At 31.4% G+C, this 23,955-nt stretch overlaps 3 protein-coding genes across 3 annotated transcripts; 2 read left to right on the top strand and 1 right to left on the bottom strand.

Annotated features, from left to right (window-relative positions):
* Positions 1-1,198: 1,198 nt before the first annotated feature.
* LOC116402927 (thymidine kinase-like) lies at positions 1,199-9,140 on the top strand. The gene is made up of 5 exons (XM_031883431.1): positions 1,199-1,215; positions 1,301-1,471; positions 7,876-8,005; positions 8,264-8,385; positions 8,569-9,140. The coding sequence occupies exons 1-5, from the start codon at positions 1,199-1,201 to the stop codon at positions 8,822-8,824; spliced, it is 696 nt and encodes a 231-aa protein (XP_031739291.1). The 3' UTR covers positions 8,825-9,140.
* A 4,833-nt stretch (positions 9,141-13,973) lies between these two features.
* On the bottom strand, positions 13,974-14,742 carry LOC101217651 (NADH-ubiquinone oxidoreductase 20.9 kDa subunit). The gene is made up of 2 exons (XM_011656648.2): positions 14,466-14,742; positions 13,974-14,371 (listed from the first exon to the last, which is right to left on the bottom strand). The coding sequence occupies exons 1-2, from the start codon at positions 14,617-14,619 to the stop codon at positions 14,223-14,225; spliced, it is 303 nt and encodes a 100-aa protein (XP_011654950.1). The 5' UTR covers positions 14,620-14,742; the 3' UTR covers positions 13,974-14,222.
* A 5,535-nt stretch (positions 14,743-20,277) lies between these two features.
* LOC116402704 (PLASMODESMATA CALLOSE-BINDING PROTEIN 5-like) lies at positions 20,278-22,421 on the top strand. Its single transcript, XM_031882558.1, has 3 exons — positions 20,278-20,482; positions 21,370-21,627; positions 21,947-22,421. The coding sequence occupies exons 1-3, from the start codon at positions 20,395-20,397 to the stop codon at positions 21,979-21,981; spliced, it is 381 nt and encodes a 126-aa protein (XP_031738418.1). The 5' UTR covers positions 20,278-20,394; the 3' UTR covers positions 21,982-22,421.
* Positions 22,422-23,955: the final 1,534 nt, after the last annotated feature.

Below are 23,955 nucleotides of genomic sequence, written 5' to 3'. Positions count from 1 at the left end.
TATAGTTGGTAAGTCATTTCTTATTAAATCTAATCTTTCTGCTTACAAACTATTTCCTATTTCAATTTTAGGGTTTCAAATAGACAAAGATAGAATAATATATTTATCTATCTCAGATATAGGGTGATAGCACACACGCTTAGTGCCTATCGAAAATAGACAATAATAGATCATACTAGTTTTCAATTTTAAGGTCTTAGATTGTAGATTATCTAAAGAGCTTGAGTTGAAAGTGTAGAAAACTTCATCAGAATTAGATTTTTCAATACAAATAGTACTTTTATATGTTGTCCTTGTTTGAAGTGTGGAACTTGTCAAAGACATAATGCAAATGATATTAAACATCATTTATGTTCTAATGGCATTGATGAAAGTTGTAAGATTTGGTTTTGACATGGTAAAGAACTTCCTAGTTCTTCCTTCCATAGAGAATCCTCCAGGTGTAAGTATGAAAATAATGATGTTGGAAATATAAAGGAAATGGTTGAAATTGCTTATGAGCAATATTCAAAGGATCCAAGTAGTTTTGAGAAATTGCTTAATGATGCTGAGAAGTCATCATATGAAGGATGCAAAAAATTCACCAAATTGTCTACATTAGTGAAGTTGTATAACTTAAAAGTTAGACATGAAAAAATACTAAAAGCGTTAAAAGACATCTTACCTTCTACTAATGACCTACCTATGTCAATGTATGAAGCAAAGAAAAAATTAGGTACACTAGGAATGAAATTTGAAAAGATTCATGCATGTCCTGATGATTGTTGCTTGTATATCAAAACAAACATGTCAATGCAATTGTGTGTCATGAATATGGTGAGTCTAGATGTCTTTTAAAGATATAGTAAAGATACAAATAAGAAAAAGAAAATCCCTGCTAAAATAATGTGGTATTTTCCACAAATTCCATTATTTCAACAAATGTTTAAAAGTGTTGAATGTCTTAAAAACTTAACTTAGCATATTGATGAAAGAGAAATTGATAATAAATTATAGCACCCTCGTGACTCCCAAGCTTCGAAGTTAGTTGACACTATAAGACCAAATTTTAGTTATAAACCTAAGAATCTTCGTTTAACATTGTCAGCATATGGGACAAATCCGCACAATGATATGAGTTCTTCCAAATACAGTTGTTGGCAAGTGATATGAGCTCCAAATCAATTTTTACAACATGCAAAAAGTGAAAACTTTATCAATGGTGGCTTATATGACGTAAGTAAACGTCACAACTTCTTTATGATACATTAACATTTTTTTAATTAATAATAAGTTGATTTGCACCGTTGGTTTATTGTAGGTACTTACAGTCGCTCAATATTGATTTGAAGAAGGTTTTGAAGTGTGTTTTTGTAGAACCATCACTTATATTTGCAGGCTATAGTACTAGAGAGATTAGAGCTCAAAACCTTTGCACTAGATTAATGATTTCCAAACAAGATGAATTGGTTATTGCTCTTTACAATCCAAGGTAAGTACAATTTTACTCAATTCAAACTTACATTACTAGCAAAAAAAATTAATTAGTTACATATTTTATTTAGTGACCATTGGTCATTAGTTGTAATTAATGCATATGAAGATGTGATGTACCATCTTGACTCATTGAGAACAAGTTCACAAGAAGATATCAAATACATAACGAATATATCAGCTAACTTTGTTTGTGTTTTTTTCATCACTAAAAAGTTTATTTTATTTTGAATTATACTATATTTTAAAAAATATAAGGGCTTGACGATTTTTCAATCTTAGAAACTTTTGAAAAAGACTAAAAAAACCACATTCTAGAAAGCGGTAAAGGTAAGTATTTATAAGATAATTTAAAATTTAATACAATGATGTATAATTTAGTGCATAATAAAGTATGCATTGTAGGTTTTGTATTATAGTGTTATTTACAAATAGGAGTATTATGTTTGAGATACATGTGGAAAATTGTGACAAGGATAAAGAGCATTATTGATTCGGTATGTTTTTAAATTATTACTTACATTGTAACATTATAAATAGCATAATATGACCCATTTTTATTTTCAACAAAGTGTCTTCAACATTTTATGTTTTATAGATTGATACAAGAAGCTCGTACATGCAAATTGAATTGGATGAAGAACGAGTGGAGTAGGCTGAATTTTTAAATTGGTATATCTAAAAAGCATTTAGAATGTTGTTCTTGTTAATTCTGTAAATGGCTAACATGGGAATAAGCATAACCTTTTTTTGTGCATGACCTGTATATACTTATATACTTGAGGCAAAAGATGTAGGAGATAGACTTTAGTCTTGTGTCAATGTTTTGTTCATAGCCATCATTATATTGTTTTTGGTATATCACACAAGTGAATTGGTCTAGCAACACAAAACAAAGAAAGTGAATTGGGTAGGGGTTCAGGAAAGATAGATTATCGTAAATTTTGGAATAGGCCACTTATATATAAAAGGTTAGTTGAATATTATGTTAGAATTGTGTATCTGTTTTTGACATCATTGTTGAAGAATAAAATTATTGTTGGTTACTTACTATATTAAATTATTTGTCACTTTTTTATTGTGTTGTTAGGGTGGATTAGTTAATATGTGTTTCTAGAATGCTAAATTTTGTACATATATGACTTATGGTTGAAGAAGAAAATACTACTAGTTTGAGAGTTTATTTTGTTGATAAATTTGTCTTATGTCAGAATTTATGTCTTAAAACTCGTAATTTATAATCATATTCTATACAATAAAGTTGTAATTGAGAAATTATTAGGTGAAATTGAATATTATAATCTTAAAACCTATAAACTAAGGTCCTGCGGCTATTTTGAGTAAACTTGAACTTTATGTATAGATATAAGTGTACATCAAGTTCGAGTATATAGCCTAAATTCTCTATAGTATACGAATAAGATTGGACATCTTATTTTAGGGACACTATAGATGCGACTCGCTTTGTAGTTAGTACAAATGAAGTGATCCTAAATAGTTCATGTAGAGACATGAAAAGTGGGACATTCTATTTAAAGGGTTTACATAAGACTAGAATCATGAAATAGTCACTTTTAAGTTATAACATCGTTGACTCTATAAATCTGACTATTTCAATTATTGATGACCTAGATAACTTAATCTTGAGCTAACTATGAACTTCTATTCAAACAGAATTATCCTTATATCTGCATAGGTGAGGGCAGCTCAACAGCGCTGGCCCAATAATCTATCTTTCACCAATTTCAATAACATATCATTTTTGTTGTAGTGATCATTTATCTTTCACCAAATTTCAATAGCATATCGTCTATCTTTCGAGCTTCATATTTTCATCAATACCAACTCGTTTAATGCATATGACCACTTGATTTGATGCATTTTTTAATGATATTTACATCAATATCATAAACTGAGCATTCTATTAACATATCTTGGCATTGAATTTTCTTCAAAATTACAAAAAAGAAAAAAAAAATGTTGAAACTTTGGAAGACCATAACTTTGAGCATAGTTGTCTGAATTGTGCATATTTTTTTTAGTCCATGTAAATTTTCAAGAAAGTTGAGATGCCTTCGTCCCAAAAAACGTCATTTTCGCCCCCAAATAGAATAAATTCGAATCAAATCTAAACGATCTTTTAATTTTATACCCAACCTAAACGATCTTGTACCCTTGTACCCAGTCTAAACGATTTTGTACCAAGTTTAAACGATCTTATACCAAATTTAAACAATTTTGTACCAAATCTAAATGATAGTGGTACATCTCTGTCTATTTGAGATAGACAACCGATTGTTTAATTTAGATATTGATACACGATCGTTTAGATCATGTATCAATATCGTTTAGATCTTGTACCAAGAAGAAAAAGAAGATGAGAGATGAAGAAGAAGGAAGAAATTTTGAAAGAGGAAATAAAGAAATCGTGAACAAGAAGAAGGAGAAGTAATAATATGAAGAAAAGAATAATAAATTGCAAAGAAGAAGAAGGAGGAAAAAACTGAAGAAAAAAAATAGTACTGCAATAATCAAAACCAATAAGTGCAAATATGAAATTTATATAAAAAAAAAAAGTAACTGAGCTTTATGAACTTTTCTTAAATTGTTCTACGGACCATATAAATATTTAGCACTTTTGTTATATTTACGTAAACGTACCTGAGAAAAAACAGATTTGTTATATAAATTTGAACTACATTAAATTAATGAAAAAATGACATGAATAGTAGTATAAACATTATTGGAAGAATGTGTAAATGTAAAAGATCGGGATGTACAAGTTCTGCAAAACCAACACAACTAGGCATCTGTAAAACATATTCCTATGAAAGTTATCTAACGATGTTGGCCATCTACAACTTTAGTTATCCATAATTTAAGTTGTCTAAAGATTTTGATAGTCTACATCCCCGAAAAGTAAAGTGTAAGACCCGTGCTTGAATAGAAGATTTTGAAAAGTATTTTGCTAAACAATAATATAAGAAAACAAACGATCGTGTAAGAAAGTTAGACGATAATATAAGAAGTAAATGATCTTTGGAAAAGCTAAATGATCATGTAAGAGATTGAACGATAGTTTAGAAGGGTCAGCAATCGTGAAGGAGGTTTAAAGAGGTTCCCGGGGTTATAATTATCATATCAGTGGAGTAAATTTCAGGTGTCGTAACATGCAAAGACTTATAACTTGGTTAAGTAGAAGGTGACAAGGTTATAGGAGTTTAAGGAATGTCTAATCGAACTTAGGATTAGTATAAATAAGAGAATAGGACATAAGGAAAAGATTATTATTATGAGATTTTATAAAGAGAAAAGCTAGAGGTCGTTGTGTAAGAAGAAGAGTTCTGAACAAAGAGAGAAACTTAGTACAGTGAGTCATTTTCTAAATGGACTTAGATTATAAAGCTTTTCTTTGTAAGTCTCATGTTTCATGTGTCATATAATGCATGTTTACGTTTATAGAAAAGCATGATTTGAAAGAAGCTTTAATGTTATGTTTTCAAGTTAAAGTTCATGTCTTGTTGATTGTATTGTATGCTTGATTGAGAGTAAACCATTAGTCATATTTCTGTCTAACTATTATGTGCACTTAGTGAGTAAAGGCAACCATGTAGAGAAGACTTACATGGTAGAATGAGGTGAGACAATGCATAAAAGATATGTATTGTACCAAGAAGCCTGAGCTACAAGGAATGAATCAAGAAATTCTCAAGGATGTTGCTGATGAAAAGGTCATCACAATAATCCATGCACGATAATGGTTCATGTATTAGTGAAACTAATATGTATTTATGAGATTTGAAATGTGTTATTGAATTTAGGCATTGAGCTTGTGTTTAAACGAAAATGATTTATGAATTGTATTCCCAAAAGGTTTTAAAGGCAACACTCACTAAGTCTTTTGACTTATGTTTTAAGTTTCTCTCCCCCAAGTTGTAGAAACCAAGAGATCAATTAGAAATGTAAGAAATAGGGTTGAAAGATAAGCGATTGTTTAAGGAGTTGAGTGATTCGAGCTAAAAGGTCGTTTAGGAAACTAACCGGTAGTGTAAAAGGGTAAGTGATTGGAGCTAAGTAATGGATCAATGATCTAAATGATCGGACTGGGTACTAAATGATCGTTGAAGCTTGAAGACTTTGAAGGCTTTTGACATTTCTTTGTTAAGCTCCTGTTGTAGAAATTTTTGGACTTAAATAAATAAGAGTTGTGTTGCATTATTTAAGATGCTATTATTACTGTTAAGTTTGCATGATAATGGTTAATGATTCAAAGTTATGTGACACAAAGGCCCTAACACCCAATTTTAGGTTGAGTTGGGTGGGAAAAAAAACATCAATTACTCAATCCTACAATAAATAACTCCTAATTACTCACATTTTTCATCTCTTTATTTGCATCAATTCACAGTTTTCACTTTGTTGTTTCCGTTTTACTCATATTTCCAACATCGTATAAACTCTTCAAATTATTTTATCAAATGATAAATGACCTTCTAACTATTCACGTTTTTCATCTCGTTATTTGTCGTAATTAACATTTTCACTTAGTTATTCGTGTGAACTCATGTTACCAAGTACCACACACGTTGGGTGGTGATGGTGAGGAATGAAGAAGTGCAACTCCGTACCCCAACAGTTGTAGTGGATATAAATTGTATGCCTTTCGGGGCAAACAACCTGAAATGCGCTCCCAATTCACTCTCCAACAACCCCCCCCATGTTCAACAATTTACAAATATTTCCCATCTCCAAACGCCAAAACCCCATTAAAACCCTCGTTCAATTGCTCATCTTCACAACACATTTCAAACATGAAATCCTTCGTATTTTCCTCCTCTTTCTCATCCTCTCCCCCCTACTTCCAATTTCATTTCTGCTTCTCCATCCTTCTTTTCTTTGCCTTCTAAATCTGCGCAATGCGGCCCTATGTTCACCCAACTCTCAATTTTTTCACTTTCAAAACACCCACTATTTCGTTGCCTCGAAAGGGTTTTTTTTCAACCCAGAATCGAAACCCCCCAGATGAGGGCCTCTTTGTCACCGCCCTCTGGCGAGATTCATGTCATTCTGGGGCCGATGTTTGCTGGGAAAACTACCACTCTTCTTCGGCGGATTCAGTCCGAGAGCTGCAATGGCAGGTCTTTTATGCTATGCTTTCTTCTTCTTTAGTTAACCGTTTATTAATTTTCTTTTTATCTTTTAATATATTCTCATCACTCTCTCTGTATTGGCTTGATTATTAGCACGGTTGGTATCGGTATGAAATGGAAAAAAATCGTATTGAATTTACAACTTCATCCGCTATATTACTTGATCGACACTGAATATGAGTGGTTGGGTGGATAAGTTATGGTGAATTTGATATTTTATACTATATCCCTACGAATTTCACAATAATAGAGTTATGCATATTGGTGCTGAATGAGGTTTAAGCTGATATATGATGTTGTGGGGTATGACCGCTTGATAGAGAATGAATGGAACGAGTGAATTGCGAACTAAACTAAACTGATTCTTTGAAGAGAACCTTTAAATCCTTAATTTTTCCTTGCTCCTCGCTCCTCGCTCCCTCTCATTTTTTGAAACAAAAACAAAAAAACGTCTTTATTTTTTAGCTCAACATGGTAGAAGATAGCCTTATTAACGTTAGACCTCATGAACTTGGTTTTTCTTTCAATGAAGACTGCTAATATGGAAACACTGTTGTACCAAGTTTAAAAGAGAATTCTCACCAAGGGGCTGGTACATTTTCCACTCAACCTGTAAAATATAGGAACGTTTAAACAGGTAACATTCATTTACACATGCTTTCTGAAGAGTATGAAGCAATCAATCTACTTATCTGCTATTTGCTGTTGGATCACATAGTTTGGAGATGATACAAGAGTTCAATGACATTTGTGAAATAGACCTTAGAGAGGACATGTTCAAGTCATAGTGGCCCTCTATCTAAAATTTAATACCATCTGAAATTTAATATCATATGAGTTTATTTGACAAGTAAATGAGCAGAGCTACCAGCCAGATTATTGCCCTGTGACAATTGTTGAAGGTGCTCAAGTTAGCTGGAATACTCTCAAGAGAAGAAATTTGTGGAGTTTTGATAGATTTAATATTTCGATGCTCTTCCTGTCCATGTTCACATTCTGGATCTTCGATTAAGCGGTCTTTGTCATCATTTTCATTTGTAGAATCTTTTTTTCTTTGGGTTGGCATCTTGTCTTCCCTATTTTATTATCTTTATATTGAAAATATTTCCTAGCTTTATATTACCTTTTAAAATGTAGAACCTAATTACTGGATGGAATGTGTACTCTGGTGTATCTTAATTGGGTAGAAGCTTCATTTTTGGTACATATCAGAAGGTTTATTCCTTTTCCTTTTCATGCACTTTTTTTACAGAAGTGTAGCTATAATTAAGTCGAATAAAGACACAAGGTATGGATTGGATTCTATTGTTACACATGACGGCATGAAACTCCCTTGCTGGGCAATACCAAACTTATCATCTTTCAAAAAGAAATTTGTCAAGGTTCTCTGACAAGTATATAATCTCTCTCTCTTTATGATGCCAATATCATGCTTAGACATTTTATTAATTAAAATACGAAATATTCAAGCCCTTATAAAAGGTAGCAAAGTATTTAAATCTATGAGGCTAAAAATTTGATTTCCAATTAGAATGAGCAGAAAACTGAATGAGTAGACTTCTGAATTAACCGTAATAATAGGAACTCCTGATTTTCTTGGTAACAGAATTGTTAATTTACATATGATGTTGGGGTGACAGCTAGATGTGATTGGAATTGATGAAGCTCAATTTTTCGACGATCTATATGATTTCTGTTGCGAAGCTGCTGATATTGATGGCAAAACAGTTATAGTTGCTGGGCTGGATGGGGATTACTTGAGGTATAATCAAATTTTCTGGCTTACTTTTGTTTCATACGTTTAATTTCAATGATGTTCTTAGAAACTGATGGCATTTCATATGGTAAAACATTCAATAGAACTTCAGATTGGTTTCTAAATTGACTGATCATTAGTAACTCAATTAAAGCTTTTGTGTTGGGGTTTATACAAAAAACTGAACAGGAGGAACTTCGGTTCAGTTCTCGATATAATTCCTCTTGCCGATTCTGTAACCAAGTTAACTGCTCGATGTGAAATCTGCGGGAATAGGGCTTTCTTTACTTTAAGGAAGACACAAGAAAAAGAGACTGAGCTGATTGGTGGTGCTGATATGTACATGCCCGTATGTCGACAACATTACGTCAGCGGGCAAGTAGCGATAGAGACAGCAAGAACTGTAGTAGAATCACGCAAGGTTGGGTATAGGACTCCAGCATAGTTCTTAGTAGGTAAAAGTAGGTCTTCGGCATCATATACATCCCCATGGTGAGCATAGTTGTAGGGTTAGGGATATTGTTTTGTTTAGAAACTGTAATTGAGTTAATTATGCCTGTATTTTGATGGCTGCTTTGATTGATTGGATTAGATGGAAGGAAAAAACGAGTCAAATGTTGTATGTAACCAACAAAATTGAAAACTAATACATTATTGGGGGAGGAGACATTCAAAGTGGCAACCATGTGTTAGTTTGGGAAGTTGTTGATCAGCCAGCTGTTTAGTTTGTTGATTGTAATTTCCAATAACTAATTTTCATAGCTTTTTTTCATAATTAAAGACATGAAAAGTTGTTAATAATTGAATTGGACCAAATACTATTCTCTTTTTTCAAAATTAATAAATAAAAGTATGTGGGGTGTGGTGCATGTAATCACAAAAAATTGATACCTATTGTAAAAGTTTAATGGATAAACAATGGTAGTTTAATTACCCACTTATGTACTCCCAAGTATGTTATTGTTAATAACCAAAAGGCAGTAATTAATACGTTATGTCTTAATTAGGAATGTGGAAGTAATTAATATGTTTAAAGATATTTTTATACATATATAATGATGAAGTTTTGTATTTGTGTTTGATAATAACTAAAGTGGAAAGAGATGTTTGATAATAGATGGAGGAGAATCCACGTCTCCTCACTTCTCTTCACTCAATTCTACCAAATTTCAACTAAACCTAAGCATCCACCCTCACTCACAACTATAATTAACATCAAATTTATTCTATATCTTCTTCAGATTTGTGGAAATCAATCTAGATTATGTTGTAATTCGAATCCAAACAATGCAATGCTTTTTTATATGATTTTAATGTATCATGATTTTGATTTTCCAATTTATATTTTTAACTTAATATATGTATTGCCTTATAGCTTTAAATTTGAATTATACATTTTTTTTAGAAAAATTACTGTAAATGGCGAATCCGTCAAAATACTTACAAACACATAAGCAAAATTTTATATTTTATTAATGTTATTATCGATAAAACTAAAATTTTGCTATCTATTATAAATATTTTGATTTATTTTGCTTTACTAAAAATATTTCAATGTTTTAAAAAAATATTTCATAAATTAATTAATAATGATCCATTTACCTCATATTTAATGGTTAACTACAACTAGTTTTATAATTTATATAGGATGCATTTTTAAATATAGCAAAATTTTAGATTTATTTAATGTTTTAAACGTTGATAAACTTCTATCACTTTCTATGGATAATAGAATCTAAAATTTTAATATATTTTATAAATATTTTATCAATTTAATCTCTCTCTTTTGTTTTCTTTTTTTTTTCACAATTTCCCTTTATAAATATATTATCGAACACAAAAATAGTTGTTTAAATTAGAATTCAGTTCTTGAACATGCTACCATATGAAAACATAATATATATATATATAACAATTTTGATTAAGGTTTCTAAAGAAAAAAAAAGTGTTTAAGAAAACTTGTTTTTATTTAATTTTGTTTGGAAAAGAACAGCATAAATTTAAGTCTAAAAGTATTTCAAAATTAAAGTGATTTAGTGATCTTCAAATATTTTAATTTGTTGGAAGATAACTTATTTTTTAAAAATACATATTTAAAAATGTATTTCAAAAATACAATAAATCTATTGTTTCTCAATTTTTTGTATTAAGATACAATAATAAATAGACGGTGTGTTTGACACCCAGCTTAGGAATCAAATTCCTAATGCATGTGGCTTATCTGATGGGGGTTTTGATGTCTGAAAAATACAAATATGCATCTAATGCCTCTACTTGGACCGTTGATTTTAAATTAATAGGTTTAATTAATCTATTTGATTTTTTTAACTGTATATCCTAAATTTATCCTCCTTCAATTCTTTAATTGATCTTTTTCATATTCTGACCTCTAATTCAATTTTTGTGCTCTATTAATTTTCACGAAAATAAGGTAAAAACGAGAAATTTTAGCATTCAATGACAACAATTTTGATTACAGATGAATTAACATGAATTGTTTAATTATAAATATTACAAATCATTCACAAAATATAACAAATCACCTAATCTGATGGTGTTTATAAAAGTTCCAATTAAACAACATGAAAGGGTCTAATAGGTTTCATAATAAGCATAACCAAAAGGGTCAAGCAAAAATAAAAGTCATCTGGAGTTTTTTTGTTAAGCCCATCCAAATAAGTTGTCTTTTAGTCAAATTGACCAACAAAAAAAATGAAGAATATATGTGTGAAATATTTTACAATTTTTATTATATTACCAATATATTAATATTTGACTTATACTTGATAACATAATAAATAGGTTTATCAATTTTCACCTTAAAAAATATTAAAAAATAAGTCAAATTTTGTGATTTAATCAAAAACGTATTTGGAATGACTTAGAAGGAAAAAAAAAAGCTTTCAAAACTAATCTTAATTAATTTTTCAAGGTTAATGATGGTCGTCAAAAGTTCGCCAACGAGTTGTCAAAAATGATACTCATTGGCCATTGGTCGGCCAACAATGGTCACTGAGGGCGGTGTCCGGTGTTGTCCAACAAATTTTCAATATTGAATTAGAAAAAAAAAAGAGTAATCTATGAGCTTGAATAGTGTTTACTATTCAAATCCATGAGAAAAAGTATAGGAAGTCTTGGTGAAGACAATCATCAATCAATGGTGAAGACAAGACACTAACAGTCATCAATGATTAAGGCTATTGGGTGATCACCAACCATCATGACAATTGGTCACCTGAGATTATAGCTATCGGTCATTGACCATCATTGCCACCTTTTGTTAATAGGCACGATGATAGATCCTAGATCATTAACAATAACTATTGTTCGCAGAAGATCAAGATGTTCACTCAATGACACTAACATCCAAAGTTATAGAACACCAACAATCAAGATGATTGATCACTAACGATCAAGATGAACAATAATCAACCGTCAAAAGTTTGAAAGCTTACAATATTTAAATTAGTATACATTAATTTGATTAGAACATTGATTTTTATAGAATATTTGGAAATCATTAACATTATGTTTGGTTATATTAATGAGTAAATGCAATATAGGTAATAAAAAGCAAAAATTGGAATTCTGGTAAAAAATTGACTCAATTTCTCAAGATACTAATCATTGCTGTTTTTATTTTTAATTTCCTCTCAACTAATGTGATGTGCTGTTGCTTGGGTCCAACGCAAGCAATGGCCATCTTTCAAGGACAGGTTGGCTAATGTATTTTGGTGGATGAGCAATGAAATTAGAAGCTATATAATATCACAAACTTAGCCCCACTTTGCTAAACATTAGAAACGAAAAATATATACATTTATGAACAAACTAAAATAATAATAACAATAATAAAGATTAGTCAAACTCAATTCAACACATAGCTCTAATCTAAAAACACGTTTCAGAAGTTTGGTCAACTCAATCGCACTGTCCAAACAGAAACTTCAACATTTCTAGTAATTTTGATTACAAATCCCATACTATTCATTCGCTCCTGAATCATTGTGTTCTCATCTATCACATGGATCTTCCATGATGCATCATTCAGTGGCTTCTGTTGAGGCCCTTTTATCCTTTCTCAACAATGATTCTATTAGTTCAAGAAGTATCTAAAGAGTTTTCTTCAATTCTTCATGCGACTTTCTCTCCCTCCACTCCCTCCACTCCCTCCAATGTCCTTGCTTTTCTTCACTAAGGTTTAAATTTCAAAGAAACAAGGGTCACAATTAATTTAGACTTCAACCACTTGTCCAACTTAAGGGGGGATGTTATATGATGATATAACCCATAAGAACTTTTGCCAATCTGAACATAGGTTAGTGAACATAATTACTTATCTCAAATGCGACTTGAACCCAAACAATCCATCTATTTCATCTTTGAACCCAAACAATCCATCTATTTCATCTGATTGTTTTCAACATCTTGGTTACACTTTCGTGATAAGATTTTGGAGGATCGACACCGAAAGGAACAACAAAAAAAGGTTCTACATACTGAAAAATATGAAATTCATCGTAGTAAACACAACCATAACTTAGTGGTTGAAATATCTATGAAGATTGGAAGTTTAACCTCCCACTCCCACATTTGTGATAATAAACAAAACAGACTTTATAAACTGGTCACTCATACAGCCTTCTTTATTCCAGACCATACAAAGACTGAAATCTCACCAATGATGCAAATCCTCAACCCCCCTCTATTGGGAAGAAGAAATCGTAATACATAACCAAGATTTCTTCATCACTGTCAGAATGAGAGATGATAGATGATATATAGCTGCAACAAGTATAATCTACATCATACATTACCCTTTCATCCAATGAAATTAAGCACAAAATAGTAGATGGCTTAATGTCCCTCAGCCATAGGAACTTGCAAATGGAAGCTATCCTTTTACATGGAAAGAGAACATATAAAACATCAAGAAGCATTTCTAAATTAACCTCAACAAATTGCAACACATGAAAGAAAAATATTTGAACACTTGTTCTCCCGAAATAAAAGGCCATAGGGGAAAAGAGTAACAAGCAAAGGAAGAAAAAACAAAATTGAGCGGCAATTTTGCTTAAACTTTCTCAGGAATTGATAAACATCCAAAGGCTCAAACAAACAAACTTCATATTCATCACCAGATTTCTAGACAACTTCTGCAAATAATCTACCCTCCTAAATAGTTGTCACTGCCATATAAAGGAAAAGCAACAAAAAAACCTGATATGAACGATCAATATCTGCCCATTACTCTGAAGTGCATTACCATATGTAGATGACAACCACATAATTAGAGCACACAAGACTGCTAGAAGGATGAAATGCAACTAATAAAGCACAAAAGATCAGATGAAAAACTACCGAAGTAAATGCAACAGAATAATTTTTCAAGATCATTTGGCGTTGGGGTACTCTTTTGATACAATCATAAAGGACATCTTTCTCCCACTTGAGGCTACTATTTTCTATTTTCTGATACTCTGCGGAAATAAAGAGTAGTCATGGCAATATGACAACAAAATGTAATCTAATGAGACCACTTTGAATTAAAAACGGACTACTAACTTACAATGGCACAACAGACGAGTATATGATTCATCCGTCCAAATCCCTTAATGGGTCACCTTTGTTTATTGATCAAAACAAAGAATCATGTAATTTTTCAACTATTTCATTTAGACGAAAAATGGGCAACACAGAAAACAGTGAAATTTCAATTTGCTTATTGATACAACCCGGTTGCACGCTTAATAACTGAAACATCGTGAAGATGTCCACAATTAGAACTCAAATTTGAGGAAAAAAGCAAAAGAGAAAAAGAAAAAACCCTAAATCGCACAATCTTATTTCTTATAACGAGCTACCTCGCCATCATTGGGGAAGAATCCCATAAGCCGACCCGCCGAGTTCTGATAAGCGTACATGAAGCCTCCCATCAGGCCAATTAGACCACCGGTCACCATTGATGGGCCCCTTATCCCGGGCTTAATCCCTAAAATGCAGAGTCAGGGGAAGAGATTTTCAAGATGGTTCAACGAAATGGAAGATAAAAAAAAAAAAAGGAAAAGGAAGAAAGAAATTGATACCGGAAAGATAACCGACGGTGACGGAAACGCCGGTGATGGTGACGAAACGGAGGTAATCGAGAGTGTCGAAATTGCCGACGACTTTAGTGAATGGAGGGTTCCGATCTACTACTGGGTACTCTGGCTTGGTCGACGCTGTAATGTCGGTGTTCATCTTGTCTTCTCCGTAGCTAAAGCTGCTGATCTCCGCCGTCTTCCTCTCTCTCTAAAACTCGCTTGGCCAACTCGTTGAGGTTGAAGACGATCAAGTGAGTGTCTGCTGAGCTGACAGATGAATGAGTATTTCATGGGCTGGGCCCAAATTAATTGGGTTAGCCTCCACACGGCCCATTTTAAAAATGTTTTGATGAATTTTTGAAGGAAAATTGCAATTCATAACCCTCTCATCCATAATAATCAACCATATAACAAAATTTTAAAAAAATTGCAAATATAGCAAAATTATCGTTGATAGACTTCGTACGGTCTATCAGTGATAGACTAATATTTGCAACATGATCTATCAGTGATAGACTTATATCATTGATAGAATTTGACAAATTTTGCTATATTTGCAAATATTTTAAAATATTGTTATATATTTAATTATTTTGAATTTAATTGTTAAATTTGTAATTATCTCATTTTTAAAAAAGATAGATATAGAATTGTTCTACTAATGCCAAAAATATTTCATAAATGTAAACTTTAATTATATTTCACTCGAACGCTTCAACTTCGGGTTGTTGAACTAAGGGACTAAGGGGAAAAAAACTAGATTTTTGTGCAACTTTAGGAACACTTTAACCTTACTACATTCTCTCTCATATTAAGCTTTCATATTGTTTTATAATTAAGATATTAAAAAAAATCCAACCAAATTTAGAAATAATCATTAACTATGATTACTTGTATTTCTACGATTTATTCTATCTAAAGGTTAGGATATTTAGGTGTTTTAAACGAACAACAAGTGAAAATGTATAAAGACGAGGAAATCTCATTTTCATCACTAATGCATTGTATTTACAGGAGTTATGGATCAAATTTTGGAGACACGGGTGTCTTGCAAAAGCATAGCAAAGCAAACAAGTGATCGAGAGTTTTAAACTCTCATGTTGTACTAATAGAGCGTTGAGAGTGATTAATTCTCAATGCCCTGCATTTTCGACGTTGGAATTCCTTTCTCAATGTGGTTTTTCTGACCACATTCTTGACAACCGTTTAGTTGTCAGGAGAACTATTGTTACACCCCGCCTCACAGACACCCTTGCTTGCCATTCGAGACATGGTGTGACTTGAGTGTTCTAACGTGTTTAAACGCCAAAATACTCGATCTTAGGGTCCTTAAGCTTTGCTTAAACACCTAGTCTCTTAAACTTAAACTTAGAAATCATACTTTAGGAGATATAACAACTTAAAACATAAAGTAATCAACAAGTCCTTTATTAAACTTTATTAAACTTAAGCCACAAGATTACAACACTTTGCAGTTTACAAAGTACAAAACTTAAACTAAAACATCTTGCAGCTCTTCTTGCCTAGTAAGCTCATCAACTATTCTTATTTGGCCTTAACGTCTTCTTCTGAAAGATAAGATTTAAAAACGTAAGTAACAAACTTAATTAGGTTTAAGAAATCATTTTTGTAATACCTTTGCAAATATCATTTCATCAAGCATAACATAAAATAAAAATATATATCAGTTCATATAAACGCATCATTTTGCTTTAATGTTTCATCTCGCATAAACATACATTAGTTATCAAACATTCCTTTTGCCAAATATCCCAAAATAATTCTCTACGTTAGGTCTCATTACTTCACGTTTAGACTACTATATTAACAACGTTCGAGAATATACTAATTCATCCTTGTTGCTCAGACAACTAAACTTAATACGCTTCTTTCAACGTATTATCCAGCTTTTCATCACCATGTGACCCCTTTCACTCATGGTTGCCTTGACTCATTATGTGCACACAATAGTTAGCTCATTTTTATAGGAAGTAATTAATGGTTTGAACATCATTTCATGATAAATTCTATTTTGAAACACATAAAACATACTTTAAAAATGTAAGATTTTTCATAAAATATCTCTTATAGAAACGTTTGAATTGAAAATCAACATTTCAAATCAGTAAAGACTTTATAAAAGAAGCTTGTTGCTTCTATTTTCCTCTTCTTATGTAGCAACATTGGCAGCACTTCAGCTCCTTAGTTTTTCTCTTCAAAGTAACAATACTCAAAATCTAATTAAAAACCTTTATTTATACTACTTTCCAACAAGCTTAGTCACTCTTAAACTCAGGCAACTTGCTAGCTTTACTCTTAGTGTGCACATGTAAACTTAAGGTTTCTCAACTGCTTAACTTCTCTACATGTGGTCTGCTTAAGCTTTGACTCAACCATGCTTAACTTAATCTCTACACGTGGCCCATTAAACCTACTTAAGAATTCTGAGAATTTTTTTCTTCTTCTTGTGGAACATCTTTTGCAAGGTAACACATCCTTCACAAATCTTGCCCCCAACTTTCTTGCGAACTAACTTGATTGCCAACTCTTTTACTTCAAAACGCCTTCTTTTTTCCAAATCACCTAGTTCAGAACACTTAGCTAAATTTTAACCTCTTAGCTCTTAATTTATGTGTGGGTCTTACAACTATTTCCAACGTATTTTGGTATATGCCCCAACAACTTTATGCGTTGGGAGATCTCCCATTTCTTGTAGTGGTAAGGAGTGTCTGATGTGCATACAGAGTGAGGTGTAGAGCGATGTCACATGGCCAAGGGCGTGCGGCATGGTGAGCCCGAGGCAAGAACGCAACAGGCTACCTAAAGGTCTGTGCGCGAGCGAGTGCTGACTGTCGCCCACATACCTAGTTGCCAGTCATGTCACGACACTAGTTTTGAGCAGTTTTGGTGTTCTTGAGATTTTTGGGCTGAGTTTTGATGTTTTTGGATTTTAGAGGTTTAAAATGAATTTAAATTCTCTAATTTCAAGGCAAGAGAGGATTTGAAAAATTTATAGACGAAGGAATTTAGCTATCATCTACAAGTGACAAAATGAATTTAAAAATGATTTCTAAACATGATTTACTAAGTTTACGTTAAAAGCATGCTTTCATATTTGAAACTACACTTGATTTATAGAGTTGATTTCCAAAGCATGTGTGAGTTTCAAGTTTAGAAAAAAGTTTAAAAAGCATGAGCTTGACGGATGAGTTTGACTGAGAAGAAGTCGAAAGTTAAATTTTAGAAACAATATGATTAGGAAAAAAATGATTTCAGCAATCAATAATAATAAGTTTGAAAAACAAAGTATATCTATATTAAGTGGGAACCATGCATATACATAGAAATATTAATACAAAAATGAGGTATTTTTAAACACACTCGTTTAATTTTCAATATATTGAAGTACTTTTTATTCAACCATAAACTTACATATCTTGCGTTCCAACAACAAACTATATTCAAAAGATATAACCCTAGAAAAGTTCATTACTAAGATTACCATAAGTAGCTCTACCATAATTTATGACCTTATTAACCCCATGGCACTTAATACCCAAAGAACTAGAACAAACATTAGGAACATTGACTACAGCATTATTCACAACAAAATGGCCTCTTCCATTGTTATGGATTCTGATCATCCTATTATGGTAACCCGAAGGAACAATGGAACCCGTCGGAAATCGAATCAAGTCACTGAATTGAAGCGGCATGAGGATCATATGGCTGAGCACAAACGCCTCGAGACGGTCAACAGCGATGGAGATGTTGGAGATCTGGGGGTCTTGGGGGATGAAAAAGGTGATTTCTTTTAGGGTCAGTTGAGTAGTGATGTTGAGCATTTGGAGAAGGATGGCAAAGCCATAGAAGGATTGGGCCTTCATGTCTTCAATGGCAGCTTGGAGGTCTGTTTTGTTTGAGGTTTGGGATGAAACTATTGAGGCAGCTGAAGAGACATTAATTAAGAATAAGAGAGAAACAAGAACACAAATTCTAGGAATAATTATGCCATTAGTTAGGTGTTGAATGGACCAAGAAACAAATGAGGAATTTGAAGTTATTTATTAATGAGTTTTTCAATAATGTGTTTTATGTATGTTTTTGGTTAGAGATTAGGTTGGTCATGGATCATACCCATATATATTTTCCTTATGTCAGTGTTGATCTAGAGTTTAGCTTTTTTTCATCAACTTTGTAGTCCTCTCAAACATTCAGAGTGGATGGGGTTATAATAAAATTAATTATACGTTGATACCTTCCCCTTTATCATCTTTCTTGGTTTTATCACGTTAAATCATAACTCAATCTACTCAAAACTTTGGTTTTATAATCTTTGGTTCTCTTTCTTGTAACCTTTTCATGTTTGATGAACCCTATACAAACAACTGCACCAAGTTCTTTTTAGGAGTATCTGTCAACATCCGTTTTGAAAGGAAAAAAAGAGTAATCTTACAAAAGGTTGTTTTTTATTTTTAGAATTTAGCTACTAATCAAATTTTAACTATTATTTTTATTCTTTAAGAAAATTTAAATTTCAAGTCAAGATAAGACGAGGACAAGACAAAAGTGAGCAAGAAATTAGCACATGTTTTAAAAATACTCAAACCGAAAAGAGAAAAAAATATCAAAGAAACATAACATATACGAGTTTTGATAAACTGAATTATTAAGACTCAACAATTTACGGTGAAATATGACAACAAAACGCTCCTACTCAGTTCTTCGCCCTGCTCCGATTCTACTCTAATTCAGTTTTGCTTTGCTATGCTTTTGTTTTGTTTTATCCTTGAAATTCTTTGTGTGCTTGTTCTCGTGGATTTCTAATTCTATTCTAGATCTACTTATTTGATTATTTTCATAACAAATTCAAGTTTGTGAGACTAGAACATTGAGTTTGAGGGAGAGTATTGTCCTAACTAGAGTATTTTGTGAGATATTATTTTCTTTAAGTGTTTTGTTCTTTATCTATATAATTAACTATCCTTGTACTTCTCCTAATTTATGGATGAAATAGAGAATTATTTCAGGAAAACAACTAAAGATATATTTATATATAGAGGAAAGAAAGGTAAAGATATATATTATGATATTAACTTAAAAACAAAAAGAAAGAATTGGATTGAAATGGAAGTGGAGGTGGATGCCACATCTTCTTCCAAAAGATAGATCCAAATAAAAGGTATTAATGTTAAATATCACATCTTTGGCTCTCTCATCACACACACATTAACTGATTAAGTTTATTTTCCATTGGCTATTGCATGCTATTGGGGTCAGAAAGCACTTTCCACCTTCCACCTTCCACTACTTAATTTGAATTCACTGACTTGATTCTCCCTTCCCATAACTATTCCATTCAATTAACTCCAAATTAATTAAAGTCATCTAAAGTGTTAAGCATGTGGCTAATGTTTTTTAAAAAAAAAAAACAAACAAAAAAAAAAGTATTAAGACCCCAATCTATATTTAAGAATAATAACCAACCTTTTTAATTATCCTCTAACTTAAACATATATAGCTCAACGCAGCTCAAAGTATCACTAAATTAATTTTTCCTCACATTAATTATAATGTTATATTCTAAACACACAAATGTCTTCTAATGCCTAATTAAAGTGTAGATTGTACTGTTCTAAAATAAACATGATATTATATTTGTGAAAAGAAAATATACAAATAAGATGTGATTTTGTGAAAGTAATGCATTTGGTTTGAGTAGAAAGAGTATTGAATACGCGCAGGACCAATTACCCAAAAAATAAAGCTGTTTATTATTATTATTTAACGTAAGATTGAAGGAATGAATTGTTTTGTGGATGAACATAAGAATCTAAACTTTCTCGAAGGCTGTGAAATGAAGCCCTTAAATTAAAGCTTTCTTCAAATTTGGCCACTCACATTTTCAAAACCCACACGCTGTGTATTGTTGATGAAGAAACAAATGTCTTCCTCTACTCACCTCATCATTCTCTCTCTCTCTTTCCTCCTGCTTTTTATCATAACTCCAACCATATCAGGTAATTCATCTCTTTCTAATTAATGTCGATGTGAGTTCTTGATATCGTTTCATTTTAGATATACATTATTATCGTTACCTTTATTTCTTATTCGTCAAACTATTTCATACAATAATTATTAGACATATAGTTGTTTTCCTTTGTATACAAATCCAAGATCGTTTTCTTACTAGACTTTGATTACATTATTTGTCGAACAAAAGGGACTGTCAAAATCAAAATGCTATGGTTGTTTTTCAAATTTTTTCCACTTTCATTACTTCAATAGATGAACATTTATTGTTTTTAAAAGTCTTGTTTATTTAGGTTTCCACTAAAATGATTTTGTTTCTAGCCATCTACTTTTAAAATATATGCTTGTTTTTCTCAAATTTTCAGTCACTGATTGAAGGATGTATTTGAAAACTTTTGTCAAATTCGAAAAGCAAACACTGCATATATATACTTTTTTTAGTTTTAAAATTTTGCTTTGGTTTTTCCAAAACATTAATAAAAAAAAAATGAATAGCAATTAAAACAAAGAAACTTATAGATAGAAAAGTGTTTATAAGTTAAGTTCTTTTATTAAAAAATTAAATGAAGAAACTAGGAAGTTGGTCCTTGATGGTTACAAAAGAACAATGTTGGGTGGATGCTTCTCACTTTGAGTTTCCCTATCAAACTTTTCAACTTTAAAATGAATTTTTGGTAGTGGCTAAAAAACATCAGTGGGATCCACTTAAAAATGCAACGAAAATAGAAAAGTAATTAGAACAAAACCATATTAAACATAAAATATTCGTACTTAAAACCAAATTAATCAATAAAATAAGAAACAGAAAGGTTATATATATATATGAATCCTTTGCAGAGAAGATAGTGTATTAATAAAGTTTGATTTGGGACAGGTGATGTATCGTTTGATGAGGAGTGGTGCATAGCTGATGAGCAAGTTCCAGATGACGAGTTGCAAAGAGCTCTTGATTGGGCTTGTGGAAAAGGAGGAGCTGATTGTAGAAATATTCAAATGAAGCAACCTTGTTTTTACCCAAACACTGTTAGAGATCATGCTTCCTATGCCTTCAACAGTTACTACCAAAAGTTTAAGCACAAGGGAGCCACTTGCTATTTCAATTCAGCTGCCATGGTCACTTCTCTTGATCCTAGTAAGTATAACATCAAACTACTTAACCATAAACGCTCGTTGGGATTAGGGTTAGAAAAAATTTGTCAAGAGATTACAAAGAACTCTTGACGCTATCCAAAAGGCATCATAATAATACCACTCTCGACGTTGTATATACGACCTCGAGAGTTCTCCATGATCTCCTGACGCATCATGTTGTGCGTTGGAAGATCCTCTATTTCTTTTTATTAAAAAAACACTGTCGATTACCCTACGTCACCTTTTTTATTGTTACAATTTCATTTGTTTTCTAACACTTTGATCTAAAATATTTAACAAAACTTGGTATTCTTTGGCAGGTCATGGTTCATGCAAGTTTGAGTATGTTCCTTGAAGAAGAGCATATTTATATATATAATTAATTGATGGATCAAAGATGGTCCCTGATTATAACTGGAGCTTCTTTTCAAATTCCATTCTTGATTTTCTACTTTGGATGTGAAAGCATTGTTTTCCCATTTTCAAATTTTAAGGTAGGATGGTTGCCTTAATATTTTAGAACCTAAGGTTTATTAATTAATCAATCAATGGAAGTATGGATGTTTGATTTTGTCTTTTAATTTATGATGATGAAATATTCAATCCAAGTTTGAAGAGTCCACACACTTCATGTATTGATTGAGTTTCAGATACGTGCTTCCCCTAAACTATGACAATGAGGGAGTGAGATAAAAGATTGTGTGATCACCTGTACGAATTTGGAGTATAACCAATGTTGTGATGGAAGGTTATGGCACACTATAATGGTGAATTTGATTAACTATCCATAGGTTACATGGACTCGCTCCAAGTTTTCTAAAATTGTTTTGTTCTCTCTTTAATTGACCTCTCAATGCGCTAGAACATCTTTTTCAATTTATTCCTTCTTAAATCGTTTGTTTAGATTTATTCTCAAACAAGAACAAAAGTTCCAAAATTTGGGTCATTTGGTTATGAATCCTTTTATATTATATGTGTAAAAGATATAAATAAATAAATAAATAATTGTAATGGGTAGTAATTTTGATTTATAATTATTTTTATATTCCATATTTCTCCCTTGACAATTAATTGATACATAGAGAAAGAAAAGAAAGATAGGGAGATAAAAAAGACGACTAGTAAATAAACGTGTGACATTCAACAAAGTGGTGAGGAGGGTGGAGCGGTGGCCGATGGCTTCTATATCCCTCATTCCCTTCTTCCTTCTTCCCTCTTCCACTTTCCCCTTTCCCCTTGGGTGTTCACCGTAGTCGGTTAGGAAGATTTTGGGCCTCATCTTCTTCTGTTCCATGAAGAGGTAAGGTTTGGGTTTCTTTGTTTAGTAGAATTTTGGATGAATTCTTTGTAACTTTGAAGAATTTCATACTTCATGATGTATATAATATTCTTGGAATAGGTTTTAATCTGATTTCTCTGTTTTTGAATGGAATGATTTTATTGTTGTGATCAAGGACCAATGATTAATCGTACCATTTGAATGATGGATTTTAGTCAAAATCAGATCGCAATTTTATTCCAATTATCATCACTAATGTTGAACTACTATCCTTCAGATTTAAAATTGAGTTATGAGTCTGGATGGATGAAAGAATGGAGAGAAAGAAAGAGAGGAAATATAGAGGAATTGGACTTTGAAGTTAAGAATTTGGAAGAGGAAAAAAATATTTTGTGAACAATATTGCAAAATTCCAGCCAAATACTCATTGACCAAAAAGTCTTCTAAACGAATTTGATAGCTCATTTTATAGTAAAACGGCATCCAAAGTTTGCATATTTGAAGAACATCATTAGAGCTGTTTTTTTTAAATGTTTTTGTTATTTAATGTAATTTTTCTTTTAATAGTCTTATGTTGTTATAATTATGATTTGAAATATTATTCTTCATTCAATTCATCCATGTCTTAAATGTTGATTCTAATTCAACTCAATTTTACGTAAATGCTGTGAGAAATATTAAAGATAACGAAAGTGAGTATTTTAGTAAAATAATTTATATAAAGTTGAGCTAAAAATAATAAATTTAAATTTAAAATAACATACAAATATTGCAAAATTGAAAACTTAAAATTAAAAAGAAATATTTAAATAAACATATTAAATATTCAAATTTGAAAAATGAACATAATATATAAATTTAAATATTCAAAAGTTTAAAATTCAACATTAAATTAGAGAGGTAAATAGGAAAAAAATAAAGGTAGCTAAATAGAAAAGAAATTAAATTAAATATGAAATTTGAAAATATAATACATCAATCTAAAAATTAAAAAAAAAAATCAAAATTAATAATAATAATAAAAAACAATACAAAATCATCAATGTTAGA

This window comes from Cucumis sativus, chromosome 1 (genome assembly GCF_000004075.3).
Source record: "Cucumis sativus cultivar 9930 chromosome 1, Cucumber_9930_V3, whole genome shotgun sequence".
Taxonomy (NCBI): Eukaryota; Viridiplantae; Streptophyta; class Magnoliopsida; order Cucurbitales; family Cucurbitaceae; genus Cucumis; species Cucumis sativus.
This window is presented reverse-complemented; position numbering and strand designations above follow the sequence as displayed.

What these genes read in the sequence shown, in the direction of transcription:
- LOC116402927 (XM_031883431.1), top strand. An exon ending in ATTGCTCTTTACAATCCAAG is followed by an intron (nt 1,472 to 7,875) that starts GTAAGTACAATT and finishes CTTTTTTTACAG; the next exon opens with AAGTGTAGCTATAATTAAGT. An exon ending in CTGGATGGGGATTACTTGAG is followed by an intron (nt 8,386 to 8,568) that starts GTATAATCAAAT and finishes AAAACTGAACAG; the next exon opens with GAGGAACTTCGGTTCAGTTC.
- LOC101217651 (XM_011656648.2), bottom strand. Translation starts at nt 14,619, where the DNA reads ATGAACACCGACATTACAGCGTCGACCAAGCCAGAGTACCCAGTAGTA. An exon ending in CACCGTCGGTTATCTTTCCG is followed by an intron (nt 14,372 to 14,465) that starts GTATCAATTTCT and finishes TCTGCATTTTAG; the next exon opens with GGATTAAGCCCGGGATAAGG.
- LOC116402704 (XM_031882558.1), top strand. Translation starts at nt 20,395, where the DNA reads ATGAAGAAACAAATGTCTTCCTCTACTCACCTCATCATTCTCTCTCTC. An exon ending in CATAACTCCAACCATATCAG is followed by an intron (nt 20,483 to 21,369) that starts GTAATTCATCTC and finishes GATTTGGGACAG; the next exon opens with GTGATGTATCGTTTGATGAG. An exon ending in GGTCACTTCTCTTGATCCTA is followed by an intron (nt 21,628 to 21,946) that starts GTAAGTATAACA and finishes ATTCTTTGGCAG; the next exon opens with GTCATGGTTCATGCAAGTTT.